The 16278-nt window shown below is 45.8% G+C and overlaps 1 protein-coding gene across 1 annotated transcript; it reads right to left on the reverse strand.

The window, feature by feature from the left end:
• Positions 1-593: 593 nt before the first annotated feature.
• Positions 594-14506, reverse strand: LOC147142912 (cathepsin K-like). Its single transcript, XM_086037902.1, has 9 exons — positions 14371-14506; positions 7899-8138; positions 5794-5920; positions 4178-4300; positions 3907-4059; positions 2532-2750; positions 2130-2295; positions 1241-1349; positions 594-1156 (listed from the first exon to the last, which is right to left on the reverse strand). The coding sequence occupies exons 3-9, from the start codon at positions 5917-5919 to the stop codon at positions 1057-1059; spliced, it is 996 nt and encodes a 331-aa protein (XP_085894028.1). The 5' UTR covers position 5920; positions 7899-8138; positions 14371-14506; the 3' UTR covers positions 594-1056.
• Between the last annotated feature and the right edge of the window lie 1772 nt (positions 14507-16278).

Raw genomic sequence — 16278 nt, forward strand, 5'->3', positions numbered from 1 at the left:
CAGATTCACTTCGTCCCCTTTTCAAATTCAAAAGATTGAGCTCATTCAATTCACCTTGGCGCTGATTTTCAACATGACAAAAATGACCACTGACCAAAATTCCGCCAATTGTTTGTGAAAGTTGATTCAACTTGCCTGCGTGAATCATCTCCGAGTTTGAGGATGAGTTGCTCAAGTTCCTCATCGACCAACGGAATACATTCAGCTTCAAATATTCTTGAAACAATTTTAAGACGCCACCACCCAAATCCAACAAAAACGATCAGCACGTGCAAGACGTGTAAAAACAATTTCAGACTTCCGAAAGGTGACGTCCCCTTTTGAGGGAGTCCAAAACACGATCAACAGCAGCCTCCAGTGGACACCGTGTGTACTACACTCCACAAGTCCCAGATATGACGTCACTAAAACTGTCTTTAGAACTTTAATTTCATTTCATACAAAACAAAAACATGATTTTTACACATTCATAACAATAATGATCACAACAAAGTGCTGAACTGTACGGAGCCCCACACATGACAAGGGGGGAAGTGAAATTGTGACCACAATCTACAAATTTGTACGTTTAATGAAACCCCCCCCCCCCCCCCCCCCCAAAAAAGACACTCACTTCCTCATCTGAAACACTGATTCAGGATTTTTTTTTTTTTTTTTTTAATGAAGATATACTTGACCCAGTTCAAAATGGATCCAGATCATACCAATGTGCCCACGAATAATAGTAGTATTGGTCATTTGTATTTTCTGAAGACATGATACCTACTTCATGGGCACAAACGAGTATTTTGTGGCCACAAATGAGCATTATGTGCGCATGTGATTCTCGTATCGTGTCCACAACGACATCCTTATGTTCCATCTGGGGTTCGGTAGTACTGCGTCGGCCAGCGACGCCGCATAAGTGCGCGCTTTCGAGTCAAAAACATTTCAGCTCACAACAGCTAACAGCCACAAAGACACGAAAACAGGAGTCTGGTCGCCACGGAGACGGAAAAACATCTGGGATGGAGTCGAGGGGCAGGAAGTAGACGAGGAAGAAGAGGCGCCGGGCGCTCACGCGATGGGGTAACTGGCCAGGTTGGCGATGCCGCACAAGTTGCCACGGTTACGCGCCATCTTGATGTAGCCTTTGTTGCCCCAGCTCTCGCTCCAGCTGGCGGGAATAAAAATGTGACATTTTTTTTGGAAAGTGTTTCCATATCGACGTTGTCCATGTCGCACGATGACGGCGTCACACCTGTTTTTGATGAGCCAGTACTTCTTGCCCCTGGCCGTCACGCCGTAGCCCACCGCCAGCACGGCGTGGTTGACGTCGTCTTTGTTGCAGTTGGGGTCGAAGTAAATGCCTGCTCATGTGACAAGGAGAGGCACCAAGTGGCAAGAGGTGACGTGACGGGTGACGTGACAGAGATTGCTGCGGCGCCATGTGGCGCGGCGTGGCACCACGTAACTTTGCGTGACGTGACGTGACGTGAAACGGCTCGGCATGATGTGGTCTAATGCAGGGGCGGAGCCTGTAGTCTAGTCAGTCAATGTAGTCAAATTTACAGACTGCCCACCCAGTGAGATTCACGAAAAAATATATACTTTTACATTTTTATGAAATTGTGTGTGTGTTTTTTTTCTTTTAAATTGAATATTAAGAATGGCATAATTGTGGTTGTCTATGGAAGATCTGAACTTCATATTATTCGGTTTGTCATTTTATTTGAATATACGATGTGTCATGACGCGGCTCGTCATGACACCACGATGTGCCGTGACGCGGCGCGAAACCGAGGAACGTGGCGCGCGGTGGCATGACGTGACTTGGCGGCACGGCATAAGTCGTAAGCACCGGCATGCCGTCGTGGCGTGAGCGAATGCGACTCTGTGATTTGACGTGGTGACGTGATGCGACATGACGTGAAATGCCGTGACATAATGTGGCGCGATGTGAGGTGGCGTGGCATGAGGTGTTGTAATGTAGCGTGACACGATGTCGCGCCCAAAAAAAAAAAAAAAAAAACCATCCGAAAAATTCGTCGATCGTTAGCAAAACGAGCGGTCCGTCACTCTGACGGGATGCCCACCTCTGGCACAACGCGGCACGACACGGTGTGATGTTCCGTGCCGTGTTCACTGACCTCGCTGGTAGAACTGGAAGGTCCCCTGGGAGGCGTCGATGCCAACAGAGATCGGGCCAACCTTGAAGAGCGCCACGGCCAAGGCGTGCTCGTCGCCTTCGGGAATTTCCTTGTAGCTGCGGCACTCGGCGGCTGTACCGGATGAATTGTAGCGGCACATCTGCGCCTGCAGGGGGCGGCACAGGGGAAAAACAATTTCAAAAAAGAATTCAAGATCGGTTTTCTATGGTTTTCACTCGATTTTGAGTAAAGTGTAGCCACAGTTGGCTACAATTTGTACTGGTTGCCGGGGCACATAAAGAAACAAAGGATTCACACATTCACACCGATGGACAATTTCGGGTCCCATCGGGGGCCTATCCCAATGGACTTTTGGCAAAAGAGGTCCACGGTGGGGCTCACCTGTCCCACGTAAGGGTAGGCCTCCTCGGAGTCGATGCCTCCGTTGTCCCTGACGTACTTGAAGGCGTTGGTCATGTATCCTCCTCCGCAGCCGCTGTTCTCCGTCACGCAGTCCACCAGGTTCTGAGGACTAAGATTTCTCAGCTTACCCGTGGTCTTGGCCAGCTGACCCTCCAGGGCCCCCGCCGAGCTGAAGGCCCAGCACGAGCCGCATGAACCCTGAGCGAGAAAACAAACATCTTCCTCTTATTTATTACCCGGATTAGTAGTTCAGTTTGCGACTGCTACACTCAGATGTAGCGTCGTTTTGTTAGGGCGAAGGTGCATTCTTCACCATTTGTCCACTAGAGGCCAGCATTTCATCCCTTTAAATATTGTTCTTGAGTATGGAACGCCTTTTGACTTTTGCTTATTCAGAAAGGTTTTTGCACATGGATCATTAAATAGGCTATGAAATTGAACATATTCTTGGGAAAAAAAAAAATCCCCAAACAAAATTAATACTTCTCTAATCAAACGTATCATTGAGTCAGTCTGGTAAAGGTGCATTCTTCAGTTTCTTCACTTGATGGCAGAATTTCACCACCTTAAAATGTCCATCCATCAATTCGGTATACGGTCGTTGCAGTAGTGTGTGAACAAAACAAATGCAAGCAAAATTACTACGATAGTATCCGCTCGCTACTTTATGTATATTTGATAGTATTGTAAGCCACTTTAACATAATGCGCATTTTAACACTGTGCTTAAATATAGGAACGCAAAAAAACTGCACTTAAACAATGATTCAATTAAAATGTGTTAAAAGTTAAATTGTGTATCCAAATAAAAGCTAAATAACATTGTACATTACAAAAATAAATAGTTCCCGAAGATTACATGGACATGTAGCGATTTGACAAACAAAAAGGTCAACATAACTGAATTGTACTTGGGCAGTGATTCTTTGAAGCATCATAGAGGGAGCTTGCGTGTCAAACAATTCGAGAATGACAATAAATCTCATTCGTTCTGATCAAATCTTTCAGACTATTTTCTCCAATCTCCACGAACGTCAAGATGCACTCTTCCATTTCTCCAGTAGATGGCACAATTTCACCACTATAAATGTTCAATTTACCTTTAGAGTCATCCTTTTGGAATATCTTCATAGAAAATACGGGACTTTATTAGCCCACGTGTTTTGAATTTATCGCGCAATACTTTGGTCAGCCCTTTTTTAAAAGTGCTCGACAAATACATTTGAATTGTAATATTTCAACATTTATCGAGAAACTATTTGACTTTCTAATGTAGAAATATCAACTTTCAAAAATTCTTTCTGAGTGACTTGTCAGTTCCCGCTTGGGTGAGATGACACGTGAGGATGACGCACCTGGTCTTTGACAGGCGTCACCATGCCCATCTTGCGGTAGTCCACCGTCTTGGGCAGCGGGTAGGCCCGCTCCTCGGGACTGACGGCGAAGCCCCGTTCGCGCGTCATGGGCATCTCCAAGCCCATCATCTTCTCCGCCACTTCCTCCGACGTCTGCGGCCGCGCACAGCAAATTCCATCGTGACCAAGACGGCGCGGCGGCGTCATTCGCGGCGGCGTCATTCGCGGCGTCGTCATTCGCGGCGTCGTCATTCGCGGCCGCGTTTCTCACCATGTCGCCCAGGTGGTTCATGCCCAGCTCGTACGAGTGCAGGCCCAGCGCCGCCTCCTGGTTGTGGGCCTCGATCATCAGCGCGTTCTTCTCCCAGATGGCCCGCCGGATGCCCTCCTCGTCCTGCTCCACACAGACCGGGGTTATATACTCTCAGCAGTTTTATTTCGTGTGGACTTTTGTTTCGGAAATGCAGTTCATTTTCATTCGATTTTAGAGCAGGTTTGTTCGTTTTGATTCATTGTTTTCTTTTGGGGAAAATGCATGGTCTGGGTTTAGTGGTTGCTAGTTTTATTTATTTATTTTTTTAATATACGGAGCATTGGTTGAGTGCAAGATTGGGAAAAAAAGGTCACTAAGTATTGTCTCATAGAGTAAAGTAAAGTACAATTCTCAAAGGACTTCTTCTCCTTCTGTGCGGATGCAAAGCAACACCGAATTAAAACATTACAAATGAACCCTGAAAGCCGTTTCTAATATTTTGACCACATTATATTACCAGAGGTGAGGATTATTATTTCCACTCTATTGCGATCGCTGCTTATGATACTTCTTCCACCATTTATTGATTTATTTATTTGAGGGGACCCCACCATGAAATCCAAAACTCACTCAGTTTGTTGGCGATGTCTGGTGCATTCGTTTTCGCCATCTCATGTGGGCGGAGCACGGGGTCAAAGTTTGATCATCGTATTGAGGATTCACCATGCAAAAGGGGGGCGTTCAGTCGTTCGATGGCGTACCCAATAAAGCGAGGTTGTCATAGGAGCGGCGCAAAAAGTCGTGCGGCAACTTGCGCAAAGCGCACAAAGAGAAGCAGACAAATTGAAAGTCATCCATCTGGGCAAATGGGTCAAATTGACATTTTAATTAGCCACAAATGGCCGCTTGATGCGCAGCCTGGATTCTTTAATCAGGGCGATGAAATGCCGATCACATTAGCAGTCCGGGGACGCCCTGGCGCTTTAGTAGCACAAAACGCAGCAAATAAAGACGACGCGCCTGTGACATTGTCACTGCGCTAAACTACAAGCACAGCAAACGCTCGCCAGTAGACCGAAAGGCAATTTTTGGAAGTGAATTCAAAGGTTTGTTTGCATGCAAGTGTTCCCAAACGGATCCCAGGTGGATCATCCTGCAATATCAACGTCTAATTTACAATCAGTGACGGCAACCGACATGGCCCGAAAACCGAGTAGGGTGCAATGGACGGCCAAGAGGTGGCCTAACCTCTGCATGCCCCTGATTTGAAACCCTAATTTGAGACCCTATTAGTCACTGAACTGTTATCAATTGTGACCCTAGTTTGAAAGCATCCCTTACACTAGTTTAAAACCCTACTTTGAAACCCTAACCCTAGTTTGAAACCCTAAGTGGAAACCTTAACCCTAATTAAAACCCTACTTTGAAACCCCACCCTTATTTTAGAGCCCTACCTTACTATGAAACCTGAGGTACCACCGTGTTTCAATTGTCCCCAGCCTCCCAGGAATTTCCTCCACTTGTGTGGAGTTTGAAAGTTTGAAGTTTGAAAGTCGAACATTGGGATCTATTTGCATCCTCACCAAGGAAGCCATGCTAGACGCGCAAAACATAGGAGATAGAAAAACACTGACCATGGCGTTGTATTCCCGCGCGTGCGTGATCTTCCACTGCTCCCATTGGCTGTCCAGGGTCACCTGATCCAGGCGGGCCACGGCCGACACGGCCAGCAGAAACACGGCGAGGCAACGTTGCCACATCCTGGGCAAGCGCAAGCACAAGCACGCTCACCACCACATCAGATTTGACATTTTCCTTCAGTGAATAAAGTTCATTCTGTCGTCGGTCTCCCGATTGTAATTTGAACGGTTGCTTCTTATTCCTCAGACAGGTGGTTTTCTCGGTTCGGATTGACCTGACATGTTACGACTGGGCATCGTTCGGTTCATCCCGCAGCGCCAGTTCTGCTTACCAAAAGTGGAAACCTTCGCCCGCTTCCTGTCCCAGACGTAAGAACCGACCATTCAAATCCCATTTCCCCCTTACCACCATTTGCATTTCATCCGTCCTTTTCTTGCCAGCGTACTTTCGGTCCGTCCGGGTCTGCTTCTAAGCACCGTGTGCAAACGAGATTTCATTCCTTGTTTTTGTCTTTCTGCCTTGGGTAGGTTCCAGTTTCATATTCTTTACTTGTGCCTAGTCAAGGTTCGATCCTGTTTTGTTTGTTGCGACACCTTCCTTCCGCTGCGACCCGATGCACCTCCTTTACTTCCTTATCGTACGTCATTATATTGCTCGTATAGTTCATGTAGACTTTTCAGTTTTCGTGTTTGTCCCACTTTGTATTCTTTTGTTTTGCATTTCTCCTTTGCACGCTCCCACGGTGTGATTAAAAACGACAAAAATGGTTGTGTCTGCTTTGGCATCCGCGTGAGGGCTGAAGCCAACGCTTACACTTTTAATACGTTCAATCATGTGGAAGGGAAGACTAAATAAAAAAATAAAATGAAAAAAATATATATATATATAAAATATATTTGTATCTATATCGTGTTTTTTCCCCATGCGTCTGGACTTTATTACTCATCTAATCAGGGCTTCCCTGAACATGGTTACCGTAACCATGGCAATCAGCAAGGAGGATTGACTCCCGCTTTTGAGGTCCCGCTTTTGCGACAGACGTGGAAGCGAGAACTATTTCCGTTAGCCAATCTGCTGTTGAGTGACGGTGTCAGTTGCCGCTCCCGGCAGGTGTGCTAAGAATGCGCCGCTACGTCCTGCTTTCGCTTTGCGTTTGTTAGCTGAAGCAACTGAAAGATCAGCGGCCCGCTGTTTTGATCTTTCCTCGACCCGAAACATCCGTTGCCATAACCATGTTTACTTTAGCGGAGACATGCAGCAGAGTCACTAACTGGACTGTAGTGTCTGCAAGAAAAAAGAAATAAAACTGTGACGCATTGAGCTCGCAAAACGTGAACTATAGCGAGCGACGTTTGGATCAGAAAATGGAGGAAAAGAATCAGAATCAGGCATCTGAAAGAAAACGCACTGACTACATGTTTCGATGATTCATTTGGAATGAATGCTTGGCACAAACATGCGGTGGTGGAAGATCATGAAGTATTGCTGTACTTAAGTATATTTTTCAGCTATCCGTACTTTTACTTGAATTCATTTTTTGGATGTCCCTGGCTTTGTCTAAATAGGCTTGCTACTTTTTTTTTTTTGGTACACAAAAACACCGAAATAGAGGAAAGGCAAAGTGAACCATGGTTGAGATTGTCATTGAGTGAATGGGCGTAAAAACCAGGGACAGCAGCAACATGTGAACCAGTGACAACAGTTTCGGCTTCTCTTATTCAAAAATGGATGTCCAATCTGAAAAAAGACAGAGTTAAGGTACATTTTTCCATGCAAATTTTTGCAATTTTTGCACATTCGACGTGCCTTTTTTTTTTTTTCTTCTTTCACTATGTAACTTAAGCGGGAAACCCTTTTTTTTGGTATAATTCTTAAAAAAAAAATCTTCTGTACTAAAGTCAGAGTCTTCACATTTTTACGGTCATTTGTCTACAGAACCTGAATCAGCACTTCTACTTGAACTTTTTTTTTTTTTTTTTTTTCACGCAGGTATCTGCACTTCTACGTAAGCACTTTTGAGATCTTTGGTGCTAAGCAAGCGGGAAAAGAACACTTGTGGAGCAGGAAGGCAAACATATGAACATAAAAGTCAGCGTACCTTCAAAGTCCAGAAGTCCGTCAGATTGTGTTCAAGTGGTCCTGTTTGGGTGGCGGGCGGGTCCAATGCGCAAGTAGGTCAGTGTCTGCTTTATATGTAGTGGAATTTTCAGGAAGTCAAAAAGGACTTTGGGCTCCGGGGCGGAGTTGCGCAGAGGAAGGCCGAGGAGGACATCTGGTTTCATTCTGAGAGCCGGCGCGCATGATGTCACTTTGTGATGCAGAAAGTCTGCTGACACGGCTGGAAAAACACAAGCAGGACTGAAATAAGACAACATCGCTGTCGTTCCTCTTCCGAGTGGCTATACTTTGGTCTTTGAGGATGCTTGTCATTTATGATGCATCGCGGCGTCCCGAAAACAACCGAACAAACTCGACATTACAATTAGAATAACCCAAAAAAAAATAATCCAACTACACTGTCGCCTGGTTAAATCGCAATTTATTGTTCACAGATTCACATCAGCGATTTTAAGCGATTGTTTGTTTTTTTTCAGGTTACGGGAAAGTCTAATTTCAGAGTTGTGCACCTTCAGTGTTCCACCACATTGGCAGCACTGAGATCCAATGGAAGTGATGTCACAGAATAAATAGCAAGAGGCAGATGAGGAATGTGCCCGCTTCAAACCAAAATGGATCCAACTTGCTGTTTAGTTTCGGGCATGGGCCCAAGAGACTTGTTTTGTGCCTCTCTTCTAATAGGCATCGGTAAAAACGGTATGATGGGATGTGATCTTTCCATAAATTCAAGAAAAGACTCATTTAAACACACAAACGAACCAACCAACCAACCCTTCACAGCTCCATGTCGCCTACCTATCTCGGATACCTGCTTCCAAATGGGGCTCATTTGGGCAAGTTACATAAGTAGGACTTCATTTAATGAATATTTCTCGGACTTTTCCAGCATTATTGTCTTCATGAAAGCTGAACTTTTGCAAAGAATCTCAATAGATGGTGTTCCTAACCAACTGTCCATTGAGTGTTTCCGTGACTACTGACAATCTATTTGAGAAGAGAAAAAAAAAAAAAAAAAAAAAAAAAAAAACAGCTAATGACACATTTCCTCAGGTGGTCGTCACGTAATGGAAACACGCACATTTATAGAAGCGAGACAAAATGGAGGCCGCACGCTAGCGCTAGCGCTTCCTCGTGGCGTTAGTCACACGCCTGATTTGCACATGAACAACATGAACATGTCTAAATATACAGAAGAACGCTCATGCGTGAGCTGACACGCTGGCCAACGGGAAACTGGGGCAGGGGACATTTTTTTGGGGTGAACCTGCTAATGCAGACATGTTCTTTCATGGCTCACATGTGCTAAATAAATAAATAAATACCTTAAATAAATAAATAAATACCTTAAAAATAACTTCATTCTCTTAATACCTTCATTTATTGTTGGAAAGACACGTTTTCTCCTTTTTTTTTTTTTTCAAAAGATTTTGAAACAGAAAAAGAAAGCTTTTTGGTAAGATGGCAGTTTTGGGGCCAACTGAGGCTTTTAGTGTAAAAAAACGATGACGAAGCTTCCTGCCTTTCAAGGTCGCAAATGATCTCAGCAGCGCGCTAAGTGGCGCCCAAGGGACCGCCGCCGCGTCGCCGCGCTCGTCGCGCTCGTTGCGGCTCTTGATTGATCACGCCTCATCTTCATCTTCTTTGACTCTTCTGCGTCCTCCAAGATGGCGCCAGCACTTTAGATAATGAGATGACGGACGCCGCCACTGATCGGCCGCTAGAGGCGACGGGGTCAGAGGCTTGGTGTGAATGCGTCTGCGGATGATGAAGGGGGCGTGGCTACGGTGCCGATTTATCAGCCAATCAGCCGACGTCGTCTTTGCGCGTGCAGAAGGTTGATTTCGAGGGCCACATAAAACAAAAATACATCGAAAACATTTTGTCATTCTTGTCATATTCTGACTTTTCCTTCTAAAACTATGGGGTCATGTTCCAGAGCCAAATTGAACGTCATTTTCAAAAATGTCCTTTTTTCTCTTGAAAATATATCTAATCTATTAATAATGCACAGCTACTGTACTTTTACGATAAAAATATGAGTATTCACAAAAAAAATTTATAAATTATTCTTGGACAGTATCCTCGAAAATTCCAACTTTGTGCTCCAAATATTGTGGCTTTATTTTGCCCCCAACAACAAAAAAAAAAAATTATTTGAAACTCAGGCTTTATCCTTCAGAAATGTATTTTTTTTAAATGACAAATATATATATATATATATATATATATATATATATATATATTATATAAAAAAATAAGACTTTTCGAAACAACACCAATTTTTCTTCCCTCCCACAAATATGCCCTTTGTCCAATGATAAATTGCGGCCTCATGGTAAAACACCCCCCAAAACATTTATTTGGGTGTTTTGATGTTTCATCTGACTGCCCTGTCCAAATTGAAGGTCAGGCGTAATTCCTCATCCTGCTCATTTTGTCGGGCCGTATCCGCTTCCTGTTCCTGACCGACCCTTGCTGGACTCGCTTTCCACGAGGATCAGGAATTCTCTCCCGTGACCCAAAAGTCATCCATACGGTATCCTGATCCATAGGAGCCGTCGCCGGGGACCTTCCGTAAGCCGAGCGACGTTGTCGCTGAGAAGCTTTTGCGACGGCACTTTTCACCGGCTGCCCGCTCGCCAGATTAACGACGGCCGCAGACACCAAAGAGGGTTTAAGGCTTGTTTCGACCTCGGCGGATTACAAGCGCTCGCCTTTTTTACCTCCTGACCTCTGATTGTGTGCGATGGGACATTCCACAAAAACACAAACGCAAAACAATCCAATGACTTTTTGTCTGATCCCAAAAGTCCCATTACAAATCTCTTTCCAAACAATCCAGTTTGGATTTGTCATGAAGTCATGGACAGAAGGCCGTCAAGTGGGCCAGTCACAGAAAATGTAGACAATTGTGGATTCATTTCCGTGCATTCTTACATAACTGAGCCTTATAAACACAAAGTATGACTTGCTCAATACTGACTACTGTTGGGGATTTGCGGTTGGGGGGGGCCACTTCACGTTGATTCAATCTGAGGACGAAAAAGTCCGACATGACCTTCCTGGGAAGGTCCACGTCCAGGCTGAAGTCGAAAAATTCTTGGACTCCTTGAATTTATTCTTTGGATTTGAAATTGTCCGGTAAAGTTGAGGAGTTGTTCGGCTCTTGTAAGACCGATTTGGGCGCTAAAGCCGCGGAATACCTCCGACTCCCGCAGGAACTCCAAATTGAGATCGTCCAAGTATGTGGGGTCAGCGTCCCAGCGAGCAACCGTCGGTATGTTCGTCTTTCATCGATTTCACCTCGGAGACAAATGTCCTTCCACTTTCCTCCGGACACCTTGATCTGGTGAGGTGATTCCGGTGGCGAACGTCCCAGACAAATTTGTATATGCACGTTTGAACTGTTTTGGTCTCGAAGACAAAATTCCGACACACATACGAGGTGGATCTACTCTGTGACCGATCCAGATGAGGATTATTTTTGTCTATTGTTTCGATTGCTTTTTTTGGGGTTCAAATTGTTATTCCCAATTTGGAGGAATTGCAAATCAGGTGGACATCTCCTGTTCTGTGTTTGATTGGTAATGGAGAATGATCAAAAATGGTTTTGCGTTTCACAGCTTTGAGGGAGATCCACAAGTCTCGGAGCAAATTAATCATACCGCCGTCATTCCCGATGGAACTGATTTGGTTTTGTTTTTTTAAATAGCATCCCAAATTGTGTGTTGAGCCTTCCTCAGCATCTCTTCCGCTTCATGAGAGGAACAAAGCGACTCCTTTCCAGAACACCGGCGAGTTCCATTTCCCAAATGGAACTTTTTAATTGGTGTTTTGCAGCCAGCAGGCAGGCTGCGAGTGAGGCACCATCCATGAGGGTTCTTCAGCCAACCCGTTCGAGTCCTGGCAGCCTTCCGAATGGGTCCGCCGGAGCCGCTGGAGCCGCTGGAGCCCAGCCCGAGGTGTCCGGAGCGTCTCAGATCTTTTGCGATAAGTTTGAATGGGGATTCGAGTGGGCGTAGGGAAACAATGATTGAATCCTAATGTTTGCAGTCGGATCAGAATGAATTTTGGAATCCTAGAGTCCATTTAAAAGAGCTCAATATGCAGTATATGACGTCGCTATTTGGAAAGTGAGCGGTGCGCGTTAGGCGGGGGCAGGCGGGTTTGCCGAGATTGTGGGTTCCTTTGCCCAAAAGTGGATGTGAATACTGAGTTAGCCAGCTAATGGGCTATAAATCAAGTGTTCAGCAGTACGGTCAACGAAGCCCACCTCGGGTGCGTGGCATCAACACCTCTGTGATTAACAAGGAATCACGGCGTCACGCATGGCAAAGGACGAACGGCGTTTGACAAGAAAGAACGTCGCCTCAGCTAGTTAGCTTAGCTTTAGGATGACGTTGATCAACGCGGGCAACGAGGATTTATTTTGGATGACACCAAAAGGTGCGATAGCAGAATAGCACATTCTAGATTTGGCCACAACGTGGATCCGCGTTAAAGTAAGCCGTTTTAAACAAAAAAGTCCAACTTTGGGATGTTTTAGGAGTCCAAACAGCGGCCGGTGGCTGCTTTTTAATCAAAGTGGATTTTTTCGTCTGTTGGACGGTGACGTGTTTTTTGAATATCGCTCGCTGATGTAAACAGGAATGGCAACTGGAGATTTTGGGTGCAAATCCGAACTCTAAGAATGAAGTGACACCCTACATCCTCATAGGTAGCTTCCCAATGCTAGCATTCACATGTCCATTGGATTGTTCCATTTGACCAAATCTTCTTGACGGAAGGTCGAATAAATCGGAAATGATGTTTTCAACCACTTTTTACGGATGAGCTTTCCGTATCCAAAGCGTCCTTCGGCGGCATCGAGAAGCACCGTAAACGGGTTATGTGGCTAGCGGGCGGTGGATCATTGCCGTTCTGCCAGGAACATGAATGTCGCTTGGAGAAAAAGCGCACGAGAGCATGGCGGAAGAAAGACAAAAAGTCAGTCAGGCTCCCCGGCTTCTAATCGCTTCTTGTCGGTGAGCACATGCGCCGCCGTGTTCGCCGGGATTACTTGGGATTCGGAGGCGGGCGAGAGAGAACCCCCCCCCCCCCCCAACCCCCCTAATCACGCACGGCCAAGCCACACAACATGCCGCCGACACACATTCATCATTTTCCTGACGCTTGATCCGCCACATGCTGATTCGCCTCCGACTCGGCCGCGCGTGCGGATTAGCCGTCGGCGTGCCCCGGCGACGCTACGCTCCTGGCCTTCGATTCATATTTTTAGATCGGCGAAAGCGCAGGAGTGAAACACGCGTGCGAGCGTGCGCGCGTGCGTGTACGTGTGGCGGTCGGCATTATATGCACCCTCATTAGAGACGGCAGCAGCTGTGGCCTGAGCATGGATTTAAAACGTAAAAGGTCCATTTCTTGGCGTATTAGCGCCGCGACTTTGAAACGTGGCCCGGCCTCCATTCATGGTGACGGGATTTACATGAAGGTCGCACGCTTCACCGTCAAAGAGGAACGCCGCACATTGGGGGGGCGGCAACTAAGCCGCAGTTACTTCACAGCACCTGCGAGTTCCTAAATGTGTCCTCGGTCATCTCCACTTGCTGAAAAGTCATTCAATTCATCGGTTGATTATTTTTCCCCCCATTTTGGGGGGGGCGGGGGGAAATGATTATTTAGTTCAAAGGCTGCTGATGTGCTCTGCTTACACTAAAAACATGGCTGCAAACAGAGTCGAGCTACTTTACGAAAGCAAAGTCGGTGTTGCCAACTTAGCCATTTGGCTAACGTAGCCATCCATCCATTTCCCATCGTAGACCAATTTAGTGACTTGTCCGACCCGCTAACAAATTTGTGAATTTGATTGCTGCGAAGAAATTAGACAACAGGCGGAATAACTTTGACGTTGTTTTGCATCATGTCAAGAAGGGAGCAGAGTCAGTGGCCTTGAATATTGCCAAAGACATGGTGACACAATCAGTTGAAAAAGCAGTCACAGATTCATTCTTCCTACAAGCAAATCGCCCAAAAAAAAAAGGGCACATCAAATCATGAATCTGAGATTTGTTTTCAAGACCGTATTGGCGAGTCCAAGCGAAAGGTTGAAATGAAAGACTGGAGGACGAGCCAGGAGCTAATCCCCGCATATCATTCATCTTTCTTTAGGGAGGCGGAGCCTGCGGATGGCAGCAGGATGGCCAGATGTTGCTGGCCGCCATCACCTCCTTGCGCACAACCCAACCCTAACCCACTCGCAATAAATCCGCAATATAACACTGACCATATAAAAACACATTTGAAAAATAGTTTCCCCCCTCCCACAGTTTTCAACGCATCCTAACGAAACTTAAAACACTTTGAAGCACATTTGAAATGTACATGAACTAAAAAAAAAAAAAAAACCAACAACACATTGCAAGGATGTCATGTATAGAAAATACTGTACATACTTGTGCCTTGAAGAGGCGGGGCTTGCCGGGCTGCCCCGAGTCCGCATGCGAGTGCGTGGCTGCGAGCCGTGGCCGACAGCGGCTTCTGCGTGTGTTTTTGCTGGAAAGCGCATTGGTGACTGTGGCTCTCCTTTCCCCCATGCGAGGGCATCAGCGAGAGAAGAGGAAAACACAAAGACAATGTCAACAATGGAAACGCTTGAAAAAGAAAATGGGCCCGCGGGTCATACTTTGCCCATCCTTGCATTAGTTGAGAGTTGGCAAAAAAAAAAAAAAAAAAAAAGCCTCTTTCACTGGTCCTGAGGCTCAAACAATGGACAAGTTTTGCTTTTCAAGTGGAGATTTTTTTTTTTTTTTTCCCCCACGAAGCACAATGCTGACGTGCGCACAATGTGTGTGCGCATTGCGTGCTGACTTTTGAGACTAATTGGCTCCCTATTGAGCCCTCATGTCTTTGGCGGGCTGCTGTTTGTTTGAACATCCGGCCGCAAAGGTGAAAGATCACCGTTGGGTTGCTCACTCTTAATTGTGCCCAGTCTAATTGAGCCCCTCTGGATTTGTTGCAGAGAAAAATGGAGAACCACAAGTGAGCGTTTGGACTCGATGCGCCCCGACTGCATGGGAACACTTATTCAATATTTTTTTATCACTCACTCGTACCTGTAAGGCTAGCATCATTTTCTCTTCGAGCGTTACCGTTGGAATAATCAATCACACGAATAAACATAAATAATTCAACTCAGTGTCTCATTTCACACTGGATTTCTTTGTTGTGTTAAAAGGCCCTCTTGAAATCACCGTTTTTTTTCTTCTCGTGATAAATTAATCGCTTTTTTTGGTGGTCATCCTGGTGAAAATAAAATACATATACAGTATTTTAGGGGTTCTGGTCGGAAGCCCCTCCCACAACCTAATCAGTAGAATCGACTTGAAAATCACAAAAGAAAAGTTTCACTGATTGACACAAAAGTTGGCGGGATATCCTCAAAATATTTCTGCCTCTTCCCTCTCGCTACTCTGGTAGTAGGAGATGATAAAATGAGCCCATACATGCGGGATCATATTTACTTCCATGAACACTACGCCACGTGACATTATTTTTTTGGGGGGGGGGGGGGGGGGGTGCACGTCACTCCACGTCCTGCTTTGTGCGCATGCGTGTCACATCGCAGACGCGTTGGGTTCACATTTAAGGTCACATTTGTTTCCGTAACGTGAACGAGTACATAAAAGGAAGGGAGTTGACAAAAAAAAAAAAATCCAAATCGGGCATCACGCCCCTGCAGTGTGAGCGTATACGCATAACGGGCGAGATCTTATTTCTAGCCGACCACGTCGCTCCGGATGGCACCAAGCCGTGATCCAATCCCGAGACTTGGCCGTCCCGACTCTCGCCGCGGGCCGACAAGCTCGTGTAGCATCCGGGCGGCTCGCCAGTGCAGAGAGTGAAAACATCCACACCAAAAAAAAAAAAAAAAAAAAAAAAAAAAGTCACAAATCCTCTCGGAGCTGACAGCTTGGCAATTTTTCCGCCCATATTCTGATTATCTGTGTCACCATCACGGAGGTGTGTGAGGCTCAGAGAGGCTTGAAAGATGGGGGTGGGGGGGGTGTCTCTTTCACGCAAAAACACCCAAAATAACTAATCTGGCATCCGTACAAGAGGTGTGGACAGTTGCCACGATTGTTTGCACATTCCCAAAACAACACGGCGTCATCGATGTCGGAATTGCTTTCAACACAACAGGGCGGGAGAAGTCTGTGATTGTTTTCCACTTTGCTGTCTGTCCTTTAAAGGGGAAGTCAAGCCCAAAAAGGTCTTTGCAAGAATATGTTCAATGGCGGCCCACTAGTCGAAACACGGCATTCTGATGAAGATCGCATTTGTGGAACATGAGCTAAATCGTA

Source organism: Filicampus tigris, chromosome 8 (genome assembly GCF_054856515.1).
Source record: "Filicampus tigris isolate MCC_2025a chromosome 8, RoL_Ftig_1.0, whole genome shotgun sequence".
NCBI lineage: Eukaryota > Metazoa > Chordata > Actinopteri > Syngnathiformes > Syngnathidae > Filicampus > Filicampus tigris.